Source organism: Macaca thibetana, chromosome 1 (genome assembly GCF_024542745.1).
Source record: "Macaca thibetana thibetana isolate TM-01 chromosome 1, ASM2454274v1, whole genome shotgun sequence".
Taxonomy (NCBI): domain Eukaryota; kingdom Metazoa; phylum Chordata; class Mammalia; order Primates; family Cercopithecidae; genus Macaca; species Macaca thibetana.
The window spans coordinates 170,169,309-170,189,559 of NC_065578.1; the positions used below are offsets into that span (position 1 = coordinate 170,169,309).

Consider the following 20,251-nt stretch of genomic DNA (forward strand, 5'->3'; position numbering starts at 1 on the left):
ATCCATGGTGTAGCATGTATCAAATGTATTTCTTTTCTAAGGCTGAATAATATTCCATTATATATACCACATTTTGCTTATCCATCTGCTGATGAACATTTGGGTTGTTCATCAAAATCAGCTGTATTTCTATATACTAGCAATGAACAAAAAAGAAAAGAAAACATTTGTTCACAATAGCATCAAAAATAAAAGACAAGAATACATTTAACTGTTGGCTATTGTGAATAATGCTACTGTGAATATTGGTAAACAAATATCTGTTTAATACCTGTTTTCAATTCTTTTGGGTATATACCTAGAAATGGAATTGCTGGATGGTATGGTAATTCTACGTTTAACCTTTTGAGAACTGCCAAATTGTTTTCCACAGGGGCTACACCATTTTACATTCCCACCATACACTAAGGTTCCAATTTCTCCACATCTTCCCCAGTTCTTGTTTTCTGCTTTTTTAATATTAGCTATCCAACTAGATGTGAAGTGGTATCACACTGTCATCTTGATTTGCATTTCTCTGATTATTAATGATGTTGAGTATTTTTCATGGTTTTTTTTTGTTTTTTTTTTGAGACGGAGTTTCGCTCGTTGCCCAGGCTGGAGTGCAATGGCACAATCTCAGCTCAATGCAACCTCTGCCTCCTGGGTTCAAGAGATTCTCCTGTCTCAACCTCATGGGTAGCTGGGATTACAGGCGCCCGCCACCATATCCAGCTAATTTTTTGTATTTTTTTTTTTTTTTTTTTTTGTAGAGATGGGGTGTCACCATGTTGGCCGGGCTGGTCTCGAACTCCTGACCTCAGGTGATCAACCCATCTTGGCCTCCCAAAGTGCTGGGATTATAGGGCACCTGGCTCTTTTCATGTTCTTATTACTCATTTGTATATCATTAGAAAAATGTCTATTCAAGTACTTTGCCCATTTTTAAACTAGGTTGTTTGTACTTTTGCTGAATTTGTAGTTTTCAGTATTCTGGATATTAGGCACTTAACGGATATATGGTCTGCAAATATTTTCTCCCATTGTGTAGATTATCTTTTAGCTTTCTTGATAGTATCCTTTAATATACAAAATTTTTAAGTTTGATGAAGTTCAATTTATTTTTTCTTCTGCTGCCTGTGTTTTTGGTGTTTTCTAGTTTTAGCTCTTAAATTTAGGTCACTGATCCACTTTGAACTAATTCTTGTATTTGGTGTAAGATAATGGTCCAACTTCATTCTTTTGTATGTGAATATGCAGTTTTCCCAACACCATTTGTTGAAGATTGTCCTTTCCCCAGTGAATCATCTTGACATCCTCATCAAAAGTCAACTGACATCCTGGTGCAGTGGCTCACGCCTGTAATCCTAGCAGTTTGGGAGGCCAAGGTGGGTGGATCACTTGAGGCAAGGAGTTCAAGATGAGCCTGGCTAACAGTGAAACCCCGTCCCTACTAAAAATGGAATAAATTAGCTGAGTGTGATGGTGCATGCCTGTAATCCCAGCTACTTGGGAGGCTGAGGCATGAGAATCACTTGAACCCAGGAGGCGGAGGTTGCAGTGAGCTGATATTGCACCACCGCACTTCAAACTGGGTGGCACAGTGAGACTCTGTCTCAAAACAAAAAAAAAACAGTCAACTGAACATATACGCAAGGTTTTAACTCTGGACTCTATTTCATTGGTCTATATGTTTATTCTTTTGCCAGTGCCACACTGTTTCGATTACTGCAGGTTTGTGGTAACTGAAAGAGTTACTGAAGAGTCCTCCAGACTTTGTTCTTTTTTTAAAGATTGTTTTGGCTATTTGGGGTCACTTGAAATTTCTTAGGAATTTTAGAATGGGTTTTTCTATTTCTGTAAAACATGCCATTGGGATTTTGAAAGGGATTGCATTAAATCTGTAGATTGGCTGCTTTGGATAGTATTGTCATCTTAACAATATTAAGTCTTCCAATCTGCAAACACAGATGTGTTTCTATTTATTCATGACTTAATTTCTTTTAGCAGTGTTTTGTAGTTCTCACTGTGTAAGTCTTGCAGCTTCTTAAATTTACTCTTGTCTTTTATTTTTTGATGATATTGTAAATGGAAATGTTTTCTTAATTTCTTTTTTTGGATTGTTCATTGCTAGTATATAGAAATACAACTGATTTTTTATGTGTTGGTTTAATACCCTGTAACTTTGTTGAATTCATTTTTTAACTTTAGAGTTTTTGGTGGATTCTTTAGCATTTTCTAAATACGAGATCATAGCATCTGAGGATAATTTTACTTCTTTATTTCCAATTGAGATGTCTTTCATTATTTCATTTTCTTGCCTTATTACTAGAACTTCCAATACTATGTGGAATTAAAGTGGAAAAACTGGGCATCCTTGTCTTTTTCTTGATTTTAGGGGAAAACATTATAATCACTCACCATTATGACATTAGCTATGGGGTTTAAACATTTTTGTTTTTTAAATCTCTGGCCTTTATCATGTTGAGGGAGTTAATTTCAGGTTTATATAGTGGTTTTCTTTTTATTACGAAGGAATGTTGAAATTTGTGAAATGCTTTTTCTGCATCAATAAAATGATCATGTGGTTTTTATCACTTCATTCTACTAACGTGATGTATTACATTGATTGGCTGTCATATGTTGCACTATCCTTGTATGCCACGGATAAATATCACTTGGTTATGGTGTGTAATCCTTTTATTTTGCTGCTGAATTTGGTTGCTAGTATTTTGTTATACAGCAAGACGTTTTAGCTTCTGTCTTTGATGTGAGATTTCCATTACTAAAAACCTCATTTTTTATCAAGACTGATGAGATGTATCTACCAATTAATGGGGAAAACAGAGGACCAAGTCAAAGGACCTGATAGGAAGGCAAATTTCTAAAGTTAGTGACACGGGTTGGATTTGTGTCTCCACACAAATCTTATGTTCACTGTAATCCCCAGTGTTGAAGGTGAGACCTGGGGGGAGGTGATTGGATCATGGGGGCAGTCTAATAGCTTAGCACCATATCCCCCTTCTGCCATGATTGTTGATATGGTTTGGCTGTGTCCCCACCCAAATATCATCTTGAATTGTAGTTCCTATAATCCCCACGTGTTCAAGGGTGGGATCAGGTAGAGATAATTGAATCATAGGGGTGATTTCCCCTATACTGTTCTTGTGATAGTGAATGAGTTCAGACGAGATCTGAAGGAGCTTCCCCCACTTTTGCTCATCACTTCTTCCTGCCGCCATGTGAAGAAGGATGTGTTTGCTTCCCCTTCTGCCATGATTTTAAGTTTCCCAAGGCATCCTCAGAAGCAAGGCAGTAGCCACCGTGCTTCCTGTACAACCTGTGGAATCATGAGCCAATTAAACCTCTCTTGTTTATAAACTACTCAGTCTCAGGTACTTCTTTATAGCACTGCAAGAACAAACTAATACAGTTAGTAACTTAAAAGCTACCAAAATGATCTTAGAATAATTAGTTGCTACCCAAAGGTAAAGAGAAATACTTTACTCATAAACTTACACGATATTAATTATATACCCACCTCATATGAACTAAAGAAAAACAAATGAATACCTAATTAAAAAATGATTAAACTATTAATACTACCTTTAAAATGTATTATTACAAAAGATATTAAGTCTTGAGTCATTTGTTTTAAAACAAAAATCATATCACTACCTTAAATGTTTTATAAAAAGCAGCATCCAATGCTTTCAAAATTTCTTCATCAGGGCGCCACTTCAGTTTTCCTCTCAGCCCATGACCTGTCTTGTAAGTTTCTAATGCGATCAAAATATGAAATGGATGTATACGAGCCTAGAAACAAAACAAAGTATAAGGAAAATTTTAGCAAAAAATAGTGATTATGTATACTCCTTAGATTTTTGTGTTATTGTAGCTAATAACTACATTTCATAGAGCAAAGAGAAAAATGAAAACGTATTAAACTTACACTTAAGAGCCATAATGCAATTTGGTATAATGAACATCTCAAAATACCTTAAAAATGCACTGACTGCATTTCTAAAATTTAGGAGCCACTTTTTCAGTTAGTAGTAGCTAACAAAGAACACTGATAATGCTTACCTTTTTTAATAGTTTTTCATTACACAGTTTTTCACATACTAAAGATACTTCTGAATTTCCTGGTTCAAGTACTGAATTAGCAGTCATCTTTCCTAGATTCCTTAGTAATGCAGTAAGAGGCATTTCTTGTAACAAAGCCTTCCATACCTATTGCAATAACATAGATAGAAATACCAGGAATTAAGGGAAAATAAATCAGTATAACACACCTATATCAATAAATATTCATAATATAGTCTCAGGCTTTCATTTGGGGTTCAGAGTACTTTCAGAATGAAAATGTCTAAGTCAAAGACTTATCAAATAAGCTAAGTTTTTTTTTTTTTTTTACGAGAAAAAGGAAGTGAAGTATATTTTGTGAAGGAAATGCGTAGATGTTTTTTTTTTAATTAGCAAGGCAGTAGATTTTCTGGAGTGAAACTAACACAAGTGCCACCTACATCATGTTGAACATCATGGTAGGTGTTTTAAATAGACATTAATTTCAAGATACATTTTAAATAATTTTTCTTTTTAGAAGTATAAATATATAGCTACCCCAAGTTTATCCTTTTAGCACCTACAGTAAATTACTCATGTCTAATCACATGCTGTAACATATAATTCACTCACCTCTTTCGACTTTAAGTGATTTGTTAAAAGATGTTCTCTAACTAATCTATGTTCTTCTATTAGATGAATGACTTCTAGCTCATCTCTTGTGCGCTTCACTTTCTCTACAGCCTCCAGATACTTTAATAATTTTTCAGTCTCCACAGAGAGTGCTTTTTCTTTATATAATTCATGAACTTCTTTCCAGCCCTTTGTAATATATTTGGTCACAATTGCAAGTCCTTTAACAAGATAAAGAATTGAAAAAGCATGCAGGATTACCAAGTAAAAAAATAGAACATGTTTCCTCAAAATGCATTATATGAACAACACACAAGAGTTAATGCCCTTACACTGGGATGCTGCTTTCCATGATATAACTATTAAGCAAATGGTGTGAATTAATTTTCTTATTCAGTTATTACTATTTAAATATGAGACTTTGGAGTAAAAAAATCTGTATCCTGAGTAGTTTTATTACAGAGGCTTTTCTTTCTTTTCAAAGACACCAGCATTAGAAAGTTTCAGGTCCATAATCTCAGAACAACTCACAAGAGTACAGATATATCTCAATTAATATTGTATTATATTGTATTATCTTATATTAATTATATTCATTTGTCTCTCTTTGCTGTTGAATAAAATATGTATATTTACAAACAGCAGAAATAAATAGAAGTGGACAGGTAGGTAGGTTCTTTTACACTGTGTTTTAATAGCTGAGAAGTATTACTGATCCAAAGAAAAAAAAAGAAGAAGAAGAAAACAGTAACTTGTTGATTCCCTCCATAATTTCTTCCAATAGAAGAAAGAGAAAAGAGCCTTGGATCGGGAGTGAGAAAATCTGGGTTCTAGGTTCTAGCCTATACTCTGCCAATAAATGGTGGTCTTTCTAGGTCTTAGTTTCACCACTTCTGTAACACAGCAGGGATTGGATTACAACATTAAAATGTCTATGAGGGAAGGGCAAATAAAATAAAGAAATAAAACCACCACGGTGAGGCCGGGCGCCATGGCTCACACCTGTAATCCTAGTACTTTGGGAGGTCAAGGTGTGTGAATCACCTGAGGTCAGGGGTTCGAGAACAGACTGCCCAACATGGCGAAACTCTGTCTCTACTAAAATTAAAAAATTAGCTGGGTGTGGTGGCGCATGCCTGTAATACCAGCTACTCAGGAGGCTGAGGCAGGAGAATCACTTGAACCCAGGAGGCAGAGGTTGCAGTGCGCCAAGATCACGCCACTGTACTTCAGCCCGGGCAACAGAATAAGACTCTGTCTCAAAAAAACACAAAAAAACAAAACACCACCACGGTGATGTAACAGACAGTTGTGAGGGTGTGGTGACTGAACAGAGTGTGCCCTGACAAGTGGTGTAGCCATGTATCGACTTCGTGCTGCCAAAATAAAAAAAAATTACTTTCAAGAGAAGCCAGAATACGAGTTTTTATGTCTTCTGATTTTTAAAGATGATGACAAAGAATTCATTTTTACCCTAAAATATTGTATAGGCCATATGAAACACATCTCTATGCCAATTGAGCCTATTATGTTATTTTTGAATTCTAAATAACTTGATCAAAAGTTAACACTAACATGCAGGAACTTCTCAAGTATTGTGACTCTTGCTATCTTCCAGATTTTGGTACAAAATCATCTTAAATGAGTAAATGTTTCATGTGAGTATATCTTCTATTTTGTTTTTCCAATGAAAATAAAAATTCCTTAAAGCAGCTTTATCCTACCCAGTTCTGTAATTGTGCTGGCCACACAGTGGGTGCACAATAAAAATACCATACCTGATTACTTGAATCACATTTTGACTTGTTTTATTGGTTATAAATACACATTACAGTGTATTGTACACATTACAATATTAAAATACTATTAATTCTGTTGCTTACAGTTTTTCCAAATTTTTAAACTTCAAAATGCTAGGGATTCTCCATGTCCAATGTGATATTACTATTACTAACATGGTTTCAATTATGAGTTCTGCCCTCAACAGTTTCAAATTAAAGAATCCTATGTGTGGAAGTAAGTTTAGGGAACATGTACTAATTCCTCATTATATAGACCAAAAAAACAAAGCACAGAATAATTATTTTCACAAGTTCAGAAACTGGTCCAATCAGACTAGTAATGGGCGGTCTTTCTCTTAGTCTATAGTACTTGCTCCACACTTCCAAGACACATCTCAACAAACAAATAAATAAAGCTGGATGCCTAAGTCCTTCTTACGTTGGATCAAATATTTGGATAAAAAATTTAAATATAAAAAATAATGTTTCTTAACCATGAAAATGTTAGGAAAAAACCACAGATAAGTATTTTAGGTTGGAAAAGGCCCTTCTAATCCTAACACAAAACATAAACCTATGAAGACACTGATAAGTTTGACTACATTAAAATTCCAAACTTTAGTGTGCCAGAAATGTCCCCCAACCAAAAAAAAAAAAAAAGACAAAGGAAAAAAAGAAGAAAAAATGCATGCACTGTACATAATAATCAACTCCTGTAATATGAACCCCAAGTTCTTAGAACAGTGTCTATCCATAGTAGGTGCTCAATAAATATTTGCTGAGGGCCCGGCACAGTGGTTCATGCCTGTAATCCCAGCACTTTGGGAGGCCAAGGCAGGCGGATCAACTGAGGTCAGGAGTTTGAGACCAGCATTACCAACATGGTGAAATCCTGTCTCTACTAAAAATACAAAATGTATATAATAAATATTTTTATATATAAAAATACAAAATATATATATACCTATATATAGGTATATATACACATACATATATATACCTATATATACACACATATATGTATACATATATTATATATAGGTGTGTATATATAAATATATGTGTGTGTATATATATAAAAATAAGCACATGAAAAGATGAGCTTCTGCCCAAAAATGTAAATTCAAAGAATCTTTCATGATTCTACTGAAATAGATTAAAAAATAATGACAACAGTCAGTGTTCAAATGTGGGTACACTGATCCTTCACATACTGTTTGTGGATTTAACCATTATGAAAGTATGTACTCTATGCAAGAGTTTGCACTGTAGTATTTTTGTAACAGTATCAAAAAACCAGAAACAACTGTTGTCAATAACAGTATTAAAAAAACAGAAAAAATTCTTGTCAATAAGAGACTAGCTAATAAATTACAGTCATACAAAGGTATACATGCAACTATTTCAACTGACCTAAAAAAAAAACAGCAATAGCAATAGCAATAGCAATAATATACTTTTTACTGAAACATAGAAGGCATATAACAAAATTTAGTGAAACACAGTAATACATGTTTAGGAAAAATCTGGAGTAAATTACAACATATCATATACAGCAAGAGTCCTCAACTCCAAGGCCATACACAGATACCAGTCCATGGCCTGTTAGGAACTGGGTCGCACAGCAGGAGGTGAGCGGCAGGCAAGTGAGCTCCACCTCCTGTCAGATAGGTAGCTGGGCATTAGTCTCATAGGAGCGCGAACCCTACTGTGATCTGTGCATGTGAGGAATCTAGGTTGCGCTCTCCTTATGAGAATCTAATGCCTGATGATCTGAGGTGGAACAGTTTCATTCTGAAACCACCCTGCCCTCCCCACTGTCTGGAAAAACTGTCTTCCACAAAACCAGTCCCTAATGCCAAAAAGATTGGGGACTGCTGATATGCAGTTATTTCTTTTGAAGAGTACGACTGCGTCATATTTTTCCATATTACTCAACTATTTTAAAACATGTAATCTAATAAAATCAAAATAAAATGCTTGTACATATAAATACTTGCAATTTATTGTTCACATTTCATTTGAAAAATTCCACTTATAATTAAAATGATAAGTTAGGAATTACTGAAGAGATTCTGTACATAAAGATATGTGTGGAAGGGAGAAAGAACCAAAGTATACTTCTACTATATGTTAGGTGCTGGGACATTTAGTCTCAATAATTGTAAGCTTATTCTCCTTACCCTCCTTTTTAGATGAAGGTACAGAAACTCAGCTTGTTACTTGGCTTAAGGCCACAGAACTGAAACGTGAACCCACCCTTCTGAGTGGCTGTCTTTTCAAGTTTCACTTCTGGTGCAAAAAAAAAAAAAAAATGTCAAATTTTGTACATGTTGATTTTTGTGGAACTTCACACTTCAAATTACTCCTGCCCAAGAGTTTTTCTTATTTCTTTCCTTAAAAGGACTAGTAATTATTATAGAGTCAACTAACTTTTCAAAAGTCTCTTTCCATAGATACAGAAACACTGCCCCAAGTTATCAGGTCCCCTGACTGACTGCCTGAAAACAATTAACTTCCTGAATTGTTAAGTTCAGCACTGTACAAGGTATATCCCTTTAGGTTCCAAGGAACACATGTCCTAGGAAGATGGGGAGGAAAAAAAGAGAATGGGCTAGAGAAGTGGGTACAGCATGGCCATCTGCCACCTACTGGCAAGGAGCTGTTTTGCTTATTGCAACTTTTTTTTTTTTTTTTTTTTTTTTTTTTTACTTTTCTACTTAGCATTTCATTGGTTACAGAGCAGTTTTCTATACATGATCTTATGGAATAGTTGTGTACAGTTTACCTAAGTTTTACAAATGATTATACTGAGACCAAATTTGAATATCTGCTGAGTAACTGGCAAAGCTGGAACTCAAAAGCAGTTCCTTCTAATGATCGTACCCATATCCAAGGATTATTGCAACTTTTAATCTGTCCATGCTACTTACGCAGTCCATAATCACTTGGGTGAGCATTCCAGTTAGGACGGTGGCACTTTAAGATTCAGATTATTAATCTATAAACCCGTCATTTGATTCTTGATTATTAATGTCTGGATTGCCTGTGGTAGGTGTGTAATCCCAGGAAGGCATTAAACATATTTGAATTAATGCATGTTTTGAGAAAGAAAGGCTATTTCTAGAAAATATTACACACTTGTCTTATGTTAAATAAAAATTTGCTATTTATTGGATATCCCTTATCCACCCTTGTTCCCAATGAAGATCTTATGCTTACCTTCACTGGAAGGTTTAAGATGTGACAATCTTAATAGATCTTTGTGAGACCAGCCATTTCTCTGTTTATATTTTGTAACTGCCAGAGCAAGGGCCATGCCACCTTTCTCGTTGTACCAGTCCGCGATAGCCTTCCGGAGGGCACGACCCCACATGCCACATTTCATGCTTTCCTTCAGATCTTTCTTAAACTGGATAAAAGTAAAGAGATGGGTAGGAATGCGGCAAACTTCAGAAACAGCTTTAAATGCTGCTTGTTTTGTGCTTATGTCGGAGCACTGGGAACAAATGGCAAGTGCAAACAGCATAGGCTCTTGCTTTGTGGTTCTGCCTTCTTGACTAAATAACTTTATTTCTTGTATCACTTCACATCCTCTGCCATCTTCAATCAATCTAATTAAAGCTTCAGCATTTTCAAGGCCCAACTTCTGTTCTTTGATATAATAAGTCCCACCTTCAGAACCGAAACATAAGAACCGGTGTAGTCGATTCATGTCAGTGACTTGCCATACATATCCATCCTGAGAATTGGCTATCTGCTTCTCATTCAATGGCTGCATTTGGTTTACGGATTCCTCCATTTTTTTGTCTTTAGGAAACCTATCAAAAAGGCAAAATGTTATTACAACTAGATGGGCACAATAAAATTAAGAAAGGAAAACAAAATGTAGGTTTACTGAAATGTTATTAACTCTTTTAACAACATCTTTTAAGTTCGATAGTTTTTCCTTTAGTACAAAATCAATATAAATGTCCTGAAGAAAAATCAGGAAAGGCAGAAAATGAAAGAAAAAAACCATATCTGAATATTTTGAAATGACTACTGGTAATATCTTAAGTTTTTTGTTTTTGTTTTTTTCGTTTTTTTCTTGAGACAGAGTCTCGCTCTGTCACCCAGGCTGGAGTGCAGTGGCCGGATCTCGGCTCCGCCTCCTGGGTTCACGCCATTCTCCTGCCTCAGCCTCCCGAGTAGCTGGGACTACAGGCGCCCACCACCTCGCCCGGCTAGTTTTTTGTATTTTTTTTAGTAGAGACGCGGTTTCACCGTGTTAGCCAGGATGGTCTCGATCTCCTGACCTTGTGATCCGCCCGTCTCGGCCTCCCAAAGTGCTGGGATTACAGGCTTGAGCCACCGTGCCCGGCCGGTATCTTAAGTTTTTAAAATGTTTTTGTTTTATATTCCTATTTTTATAACCTAAAGAAACTGAAAGCCCTTCACAGCAAACAAACAAGATTATAGCCACAGTGGTGTGATAATCAGAAGCAACTGAGGAGTCACCTTTTTGAGATACAGTGTGCTGCTTCAGAGATTAAGCAGGCAGGTCAGTATGGCGTCTTGAGGCCCACAATAAAAGAAGGGAGAATAAAAGAAGGGAGGGAAGCAATAGTAGTGGGTACTAAGAAAGATCGTACTCCTTGAAGGATTGTGTAAACATTTTTGGTTGCCGATCTAACATTCATTCTTCCCCCTTCTCTCTTCTCCTCTTGTTGGCCTCATATCCTTCAAAGGAGGCTAGGCCTTTCCCTAGCCCCAAGGGATGGATCTTTATTGCTCTAAGCCAGTGGTTCTCAAACTCAGTGTACATCAAAATTACTAGAAGTTCTAACTGAAACACAGACTGCTGGGTCAGCCCTCCCAGGCACTGCCCTGAGTTTCTTTCATAATTTAGTAGGTCTCCAGTGAGGCCTAAGCATGTATACTTATCACAAGTCTCAGGTGATGCTGCTGCTGCTGCTGCTCGACCCAGGCCCAATAATCATGGTGGTCTCCTTGCCGCATGACTGGTATAGGGAGTTGGGCATGTGTCATGACTCTGGCCAGCACGACATCGTAAATCAGCTGAGAACACTTTTGAGGTTTTCTTCATTCTCAAAAGGGGGCTCAGGCTCTTAAAAAGAAATGTTCCCTTTTCTGCCTTCTGAAATTTTCATTTGCAAGTCATGCCTGGAGTGGTAACAACCATCTTGAGACCTTGAGATAAGCCAGCTTAAAATGGCATACCAATATATAAAGATGGCAGAATAGAAAAAAACAGAAAGTACCTAGGTCCTTGATATTGGGTTACCTGAAACTGCCCTGCTTATACATTTCCTATTATGTCATAAATGTATCTTACTGTTTAAGCCATTTTTAGGTTTATTGTTTTATGTCATCTGTAACTACCCTCACTCTACTCCTTCCATTAGCTCTAAAACTCCTAGAACTAGCTATCTGGAAACAATATCCCTCTTTATCCTTCTAGTGGAGGACCAACAATTGTCACTTCATCATCAGTCCACCACTATTCTTAGTACAGTATCACTGTTTATGGAGGTCTTTCAATCTGTCATGTTATTTCGGTGCACTGGGCTTCTGTCCATGGCAAACAAAACAGCACAACCAACAAAAACCTCAACCAGCATTTACTGAATAGATACTATGTGTGAGACATGAAGGCAATTTCTCTGCCATTAAAGAAACTGAAAAAAAAAATTGTTCTCCTGATCGCAGGGAAATACACTCATTTGTGGAGATAGAATCACAATGCAAACTGTAATTAAGTGCTGTAGTAGAAAAGTATTATGAGTGAGCAAGGGAGTATAAAATAATACTGTCTAAATAATCCAGAAAGATTTGAGGAGAGAAGGCAAACTAAAAAACTGATAAAGTTTAGGGAAGGCGCTCCAGGAAGAGGTTTCTGAAATCCTGATCTGTCTTTATATTCTAGAAAAGAAACTGTCTAAGCATCCTGTAGAGCCACACAGACATGTTGACAGATATGGCCATAACTTAAAGAGGAACACAAGGTAATTAAGAAGTTTTGTTTTGAAGACCATCCTTACTTGAACATGTTTATATATTACGAGGAAGGCTAAGGATAAAATCTTGGTGAATATTAACAACTAAGAGCTAATGAGAGAAGGGCTTTTTAAAGAGGCAGAAAAGGAGGTGCACAGAGTTGAAGAAAACTAATGGACCACGAGGAAGAGAACTTCAAGGAGTGAATGGTTGGTAATTTCAAATGGTCAGAGGAAAAGTAAATAAAAGGCTAGAAAATGATCATTGGATTTACCAAGTAGGAGTGACTAGTGAGAGTAACTGCAGTAGAGTGGTACAAGAAGTAGCTTGATTACAGTGAGATCAGGAAGATATGCAGTGAGGAAACTTCACAGCTAGACTACTCTTTGTAGACACAAAAACTATGAATGAAAGTAAGAGAGAGGATGGGACTTCGAGGAAAAATCTTTTTACCTTTTTCAACGGGAAGATGCTAAGATTGAAAGATTCAATTTGGAGAGGTGAAGATAAGGGGGATAACTGAAGGAATTAGATTCCTGAAAGAAATGAGACAGAATGAGCTTAGAGCATCCAGGTTGAGACTGGCCTACTAACAGCAAAAGAGATACTTCCTTTATCTTTTAAGGGTGAAGAGTATACGTAAAGAGAGATTTGAGGGAGTGAGGGATAAGGAAATTGAAGACATTCCCCTCTGACAGGAGATGTAGAATGCCAAATGGTATGTGGAGAAATTTGGTAGAGATGGGAGGAATGAAAGACTGGGTCTCAGAGAGGGGAACACATAGTGGTGTAGGGGGATAAGTGCATGGAAGAATGGAGAACCTCACATTGTGAATGTGACTGTGACTGAGGGGTACAGTGATCTGAATTGTGTTGGGAATATTAGTGTCAATATTCCAAAAAAGATTCTAGTACAAATTTGCTTATGTTAGTGGAAGCCTGGGTCTCAGGTGGTATCAGAGATGTAATGATCATATTAGTCATTAGGGACAAATTTATAGTTACTGAATACAGCACAGGCTGGAACTCCTGGTGTAGTGGATGCCTCTTCTTCTATTTATTATTATCCTCTTTTCAATTTGGCTTTTATCTCTACCTTTCGATCCAAAACACTTTAAGAAGACTAACATGCTTCACAAAGACTGATACCTTAATTGCCAATTCCAGTAGAAAATGCTATGTTTTTCTGATCTTCACATTGCATAGACTCTGCTAGTCTCTCCCTTAGCTTTCATAAAAACAGTCTCTGGTGGCACTTCAACCTGTCTACTTCTACTTATTAGTTATATTTGTTAGATGAGTAACACTGAAATGACATCTAATATCAGATAATTCTACTACACCTGCTTTCCTGCACCAAGGACCAACTGGTGGGATTTAAAAGGTCCCAAACCAAACCTCAAAATTCCCTTCCCCTTCAAATTCTTTTCTTTGTATTATTCATTGTGACCACATGTAGCTACATTATTGGTTCCCTTGAGAGTAGAAACCAAATCTTATCATTTTTGTCTCCTCTTTTGTATTGCTTTTATGTAATTAGTAATACATACTTAAAGCCAAATATCATTAAAGTTGACTTTCTGAATCATTTCCCAAATAATCATGCACAATTGGTTTCTCTTTCCCATAACACATTTTGAGAATAAAAGCCTCAGTATGTGTAATTCAATATATAATACAAGTCTTTAAGATAAACTCTGTAATCAGAATGATAAATGTACTATATGCAGGTAGTGAAGAATATAATCAAGAAAAAACAAAGTTTTAAAGAAAAGTAGTGAATGCTGAGTAAAAATGTCATCTAAGAACAATATTTCCATTTTTCTAATATATTTAATACTAGGTATTCAAGTACTTTTCTAGAGCAAGCAGCAAAATGAACTTCTAAATCTATAAAGGATGTCTAAGAGGTAATCTCTAAGTGTAATCCTTATAATCCCTATTAGAAGAAATCAAGTTATTTATTCACAGACTCTTCCTTTTGCATATTATGATATAAATGACAACCCTAAGGACATACCCTTTCAGTTTTTCTGCAGCAGAAAATGCTTAGCTTTTCCTATGCTTCTGCAACTGTACTTTCCAGAGTGCAACATAAAACAGTGGAACAGATAACATTATTAGCAGCCAGGACACCTTTCTACTTTATTGTATAAATTTACCAGGGTCATATTCATATTTTAAAAAACAGAAAAGAGAGTAACATGTCCCAAGCTACTCTCCTTCTTGTCACTGAGTGTGATACACAAACTCAAAATTTGGCAAAGTGATATGATACTGTGGCATCTTATAAAAGAGAGTATCTGGTCTTTGTACATAATACCCAGCAGAAAGTTTCAAAAACCCTTGGTATTTCCTGAGAAACAGGAGTGTCTTTGTTACATTAATGAGGCAACATGGGCCCCTAGGTAGCTTCAGGATGGGGGCTAGTCACTAGAAAGACCAACCATATGTTTAGAGGAATAAACTGGTCAGGCCAACCTTCTAGGAAAGGAAGAGGACTTGAGATCGAGTTCAGTCACGCAGCTAATGATTTAATCAATCACGCCCATGTGACGAAACCTCATAAAAACTCTGTTCATCAATACTCAGTGGAGCATCCTTGGTGAACAAAAACTGATGTGCTGGGAAAGTGATGTGCCCACATTTCACAAGGATGGCATGGAAGTTCTGCATCCTTTCCTTGCCCTAAACCTTGCCATATGTGTCTACTTCCTGTTTGGCTGTTCCTGAGTTGTATCAGGAACTTGTAATTGCAAGTAAAGCACTTTCAGTGAGTTATGTGACTCATTCTAGTGAATTATCAGCCTTGAGGGGATTATGGGGAGTCTTGAAATTGTAATCCACAGGGCAGAAGTGTGAGTAGCCTGGGGACCCCATTTACAGCTGGCATCCAAATTAACGGCATTCTTAGTGGGGACCTTGTCCTTTAATTTGTGGGATCTGATGCCAACCCTGGGTAGCTAGTGTCAGAACTAAACGGAAGTGGGGGGCACCCAGCTGGTGTTACAGAATTAGTGTTGGAATGTAGACACCAAAGGCAAAAGTGACAAAATAAAAAAATAAACTGGACTTTATCAAAATGTAAAACTTGTATTTCCAAGAACACCATCAAGAAAGTGAAAAGACAATCCAAGAATAGAGAAAATATTTGCAAATCATACATACGATAAGGGACTTGTATCTAGAATATACTAAGAACACTTACAACTTAATAAAATGATAAATAACCCAAGTAAAAATAGGCAAAATATGTGAATATTACTCCAAAGACATACAAATGGGTAAAGAATCTGAAAAGGTGTTTTTCCAAAGAAGATTATCCAATGGCCAGTAAACACATAAAAAGACGATAAACATCATTAGTTATCAGGGAAATGCAAATCAAAACCACAATAAGATACCACTTCACAACCACTAGGATGGCTATAATCAAAACAATAATAATAAGTGTTGGTGAGGATTTAGAGAAAATGAAACGCTCATATACTGCTGGTGGGAATGTAAAATAACACAGCCACTTTGGGAAACAGTCTGGCAGTTTCTCAAAAGGTTAAATATAGTTAGCATATGACCCAGGAATTCCACCACACACCTAAGAAAAAGGAATACATGTATCTATACCAAAAGTTGTACACAGATGTTTTTATCAACATTATTCATAACAGTCAAAAAGTAGAAGCAACCCAAATGTCCATCGACTGATGAAGGGATGAAAAAATATGGTACATCCACACAATGGACTATTATTAGACAATAAAAAGGGATGAAGTACTGATATATGACACAATGTAAACAAACGTTGAAAACATTATGTCAGGTGAAAGAAGCCAGTCACGAGAGGCCACATATTGTATTACAATTCCATTTATATGAATTTTCCTGAGTAGGTAAATTCATAGAAATAAAAAGTACATTAGTCTAAGGTTGTCAGAGGCCACGGAGAAGGAACACTGGGAAGTGACTGCTAATGGGTAGATTTCTTTTTGGGTGATGAAAATGTTCTGAAATTAGTGGTGATGACTGCACAACTCTGTGAATATACTAGAAACCAATGCACTGGATACTTTAAAATGGTAAACTTCATGATATGTGAATTATATTCTAAAAATCTATTATTAAAAACACAAAAACTGGCCAGGTGAAATATATTTGGAAAGTTATTTAAATAAACAAGCACTTAAATAACCCTGCTATTATCTATATCATAATGGAGAGCACCAATACAATTGATTACACGAAAATTATATTTAGCCTTACAATTTTTATATTTGACTTTTAAAAGCAATTTGAGATACACACAGACATACACAGCAACTTAATTTCTTCTTTCTCCAACTGCCATCATCTCCTGCCTCAAAGCTTAAGCTCCATTATCAGTGGTTTAGAAGGCAATTGGGCAGTGAGTGAGGTCAGAACCTGGTCATCAGTTAATCCATTCCTGGATAATCAAGTGTTGTAAATCCAGATTAACAACAAAAAATATATAGTTAATTCTTTGGATGGGCCTGACCTATCTATCTAGTGCTCTTAAAACACACCATACAACTAATGTATTAAATCTCTATAAATTAAATTCTTGAGAAGTTAAATATTACAATGCCATAATATTAAAAGCATGGCCACATTTTTCTTTTTTGTTTTTTTGAGACAGAGTCTCACTCTGTCGCCCAGGCTGATGTGCAGTGGCGCAATCTTGGCTCACTGTAACCGCCGCCCTACAAGTTCAAGCGATTCTCCTGCCTCAGCCTCCCAATAGCTGGGATTACAGGCACCTGCCACGGTGCCTGGCTAATTTTTTGTATGTTTAGTAGAGACGGGGTTTCACCATGTTGGCCAGGCTGGTCTTGAACTCCTGACCTCGTGATCCACCTGCCTGGGCCTCCCAAAGTGCTGGGATTACAGGTGTGAGCCACCACGCCCGGCCAAGCATGGCCACATTTTAAATTGGTTGTGGATATTTTATGCATTATTCATTTCTCTACTTTTAAAATTTAATTTAGAATGCAAAATCAGGAAATGCTAATAACACATTATATAATAGCACTTGTTTCACAATCATCAGAACTACAGCATGTACAGTATCTTCTATCAGTACTAATATGTTATTTCCAAGGAATCCTACATTTTTCTTGAATTTACACATCTCAACATCTTTCCAAAGTCTCTTGATAATTTGAAAATGCTGCCTTTCATCTCAAGAAGTCAAAGACATTTGCAGATTATTCCTTTTTAAATTAAGTCAAAGATTTGTCAATCTATGATAGTGCACGACAAATGTAAAGAAACAATACTACAAAAATGGGCCCATGATAGAGGTTTGCTTACCCATGATACAGGTATTTGAATCCACTGATCAATGTGATGCTATAAAAACTGATGAGGAAGGAACTGTGGCAAAAATGACAGCATGCTAGTCTGAGGGGAGCTGCCAACTGGTTGCCACGTGGTATGGAACTAGTAGTTGCCAGATCTCATTTTTCTCAAAGATCCAGAAATCTGGCTTTTTATGGAAACTCTCAGGATCAAATATTAACATAATGAAAGACATTTTAACCCCCTCCTCTGCTTACTTCTAGATTGTGCCAAAGGCTAAATTTTCAGTTTGGTCTACAATAGGTACCATGTTAATTAAGTTGGGTATCAAATAAATTTTAGTTTTGATGCATTCTGCACAGAAAACAGTTTCAAGTTCATCGCAATATTACAGATTTAAAAAAATACCACAAACTACTTCGGGCTCTGATGCCAATCATTCTGGACTCTTGTGCCTCTTAAACCTTTCCAATTAAGTATCTCAAGGAAATACACTGAACAGAATCCCCCCACTCTCCAAGTTGAGGGCAGAGTTTTCGGAGATAAACGTCAAGAAAGTTACAAAAAAATTTTTTTTAAACCAACACTTCATACAAATTTTGGCTTCTACCCCATAAAGTACTCAGGCTTCTTTTAATACAAAAGCTGCTCTGTTGCTTCCCTCATAAAATTTACCATGTTTATTTCGAGGCTTCACATAATCCGTAGCACAAGGCTCCCTAACTCCATGGCACAGGTCACCTATTTGAGAAGGAAGGAGTCAGAGTTTTATCCACTAAAACTTTTTTGTTTTTTCCTTGGAAGCCAAGGGTCTTTCTCGGAATATGCAGCTTTTAAGGAATATGCAACTTAAAGCCTTTAACAAATACACTCTTAAAAACTTCAATCTTAACACTACAGTATTCTGGGAGAGCCTGTTGAATGAGGGCAATTTAGTAAATATTGGGTTTTAACTCATCATCCAGTTTTAGAACCATTCCAAATGTTTTTAGATTAATACACGACATTTGTTTTCAACCTAATTTTCCCTTGACGCATCGCATCCCCTTCCACCAGTCTAGCAGCCCCATGGACTGTAGGACAGACCTTTCTCCTCTCCCTCGTTATTCCCTCTATGACAAATTCGCCTTGTCTTCCCACAAAGATCCTTCTTCCAAAACCCAGATCCCGGGCGACGCCTCTCCGCGCAGAAGCCGCGGGAGGAGGAGAAAGAGGAGGAGTAAAGCAGGCCCTCTCGACGTCGGCCTGCGGGGAGCGATGCCGACAAGCAGGAGCGGTCCCGGCTTCGGAAAGGGCCCACTCTCAGGAATGGTCCGGGCAGGCCTAGCGAGGATGTCCCTACCGCGATGCTGGTTCCGTTTCCCAGGGTGGGCAGGCGCGGAAGCGAGGCGGCGAAGAGCGATAGTTTCGCGGCGTTTGCCCAGCCTCAGCCCCTGGGATGAGGGTGAGAGACATGGAGGACTGGTCAGACTTTGCGCGTCCCTGGGGCCGCTCACACAGCACAAAAGGCTCCCAGTCGGCTTCCCGCAATGTCCTCACCTGTGCCTGGCAGCCGACCCCCACCTGGACCCGCAGCGCCGCCAGGAGAAGTCCTGCGCAGCGCTGGGAAACGACAAGAGACGGCAGACCGATAGGCAGCGACAGCGACAGCAACAGCCCCACTGCCGCCGGGGAATTCCAGGTTCGGTTCCCGGGAACGAGTCCCGCCCCTCTTCTTTTGCCCCGCCTCCGCCCCATTGGGGCGAGGATCCCGGATGTTACCTCCTTCGGCACTCTGAATCTCCGCCCTTTCTTCTCAGGCCCCAGCCCTTCCGAATCCGCTACCGGTGCTGCAAGGCCTGGGAAGAGTTTCGATGTCTCTAGGGTGGCTAGAGCGTCCTCGCGCGCTCCGTCGCGCTGCAGGTGACGGCGCCCGGAGGCTGTCGGGAAGTAGGCGGGGTGACGTGTGGTGGACGAGCTCGGCGGCGGGTTTGCTGAGATCTGTGGCTGGCGGCAGCTGGTGCGGGGGGCGGCCGAGAGCGAGAGGTGGATCGGGGCGGTGTGTGGCCGGGGCCATGACGGGCAATGCCGGGGAGTGGTGCCTCATGGAAAGCGACCCCGGGGTCTTCACCGAGCTCATTAAAGGATTCGGTGAGAACCTAGGGGACCGTCCTGGGCCTGGGGTCACGGGAGGAGGCCCAAGCTGGGCATGGAGTGGTTCCCTGCGGCCACCGCCGCCCCGCATCTGGAGAGGTGACTTCAGGAACCTGGAGTCCGGGTGGGGGAAATGTAGGTTTTCTGCTCTCGAGACAGTCGCGTTTCCACAGTAATTTGAAGAGCCACACCACGAGGGCAAGGATCGTGTCTGTCTTGTGCCTGCTATATCCTCAGGACCTGGCACCCAAATCCTGTAATTGACTTGAGGACCCTCGCTCCCCAAGCTCTTAAAGCACATACTGTCCTTTCCACTGCCCCTTCTCTGCGGCGCGCACCTTATC

General features: G+C 38.3%; 2 protein-coding genes across 18 annotated transcripts in view; one reads left to right on the plus strand and one right to left on the minus strand.

Annotated features, from left to right (window-relative positions):
- The window catches only part of RO60 (Ro60, Y RNA binding protein), a 24,905-nt gene extending 5,271 nt beyond the window's left edge, over positions 1–19,634 (minus strand). Inside the window, exons 1-5 of one of the 3 annotated variants that reach the window (XM_050782814.1) lie at positions 19,536–19,634; positions 9,681–10,279; positions 4,678–4,898; positions 4,066–4,212; positions 3,658–3,795 (exon numbers count right to left, since the gene is read on the minus strand). In XM_050782814.1, the coding sequence (XP_050638771.1) occupies positions 3,658–3,795; positions 4,066–4,212; positions 4,678–4,898; positions 9,681–10,260 (1,086 nt within the window). In that variant the 5' untranslated portion in view covers positions 10,261–10,279; positions 19,536–19,634. Of the gene's footprint in view, positions 1–3,657; positions 3,796–4,065; positions 4,213–4,677; positions 4,899–9,680; positions 10,280–18,860; positions 18,956–19,313; positions 19,448–19,535 lie in introns of those variants that run through there. The other 2 variants (XM_050782797.1, XM_050782808.1) reach the window with 2 other exon arrangements.
- The window catches only part of UCHL5 (ubiquitin C-terminal hydrolase L5), a 53,678-nt gene continuing 52,458 nt past the window's right edge, over positions 19,032–20,251 (plus strand). For 7 of the 15 annotated variants that reach the window (XM_050782853.1, XM_050782864.1, XM_050782897.1 and 4 more), the window contains exon 1: positions 19,032–19,455. In XM_050782853.1, the coding sequence (XP_050638810.1) occupies positions 19,032–19,455 (424 nt within the window). Of the gene's footprint in view, positions 19,456–19,561; positions 19,905–20,251 lie in introns of those variants that run through there. The other 8 variants (XM_050782966.1, XM_050782977.1, XM_050782936.1 and 5 more) reach the window with 7 other exon arrangements.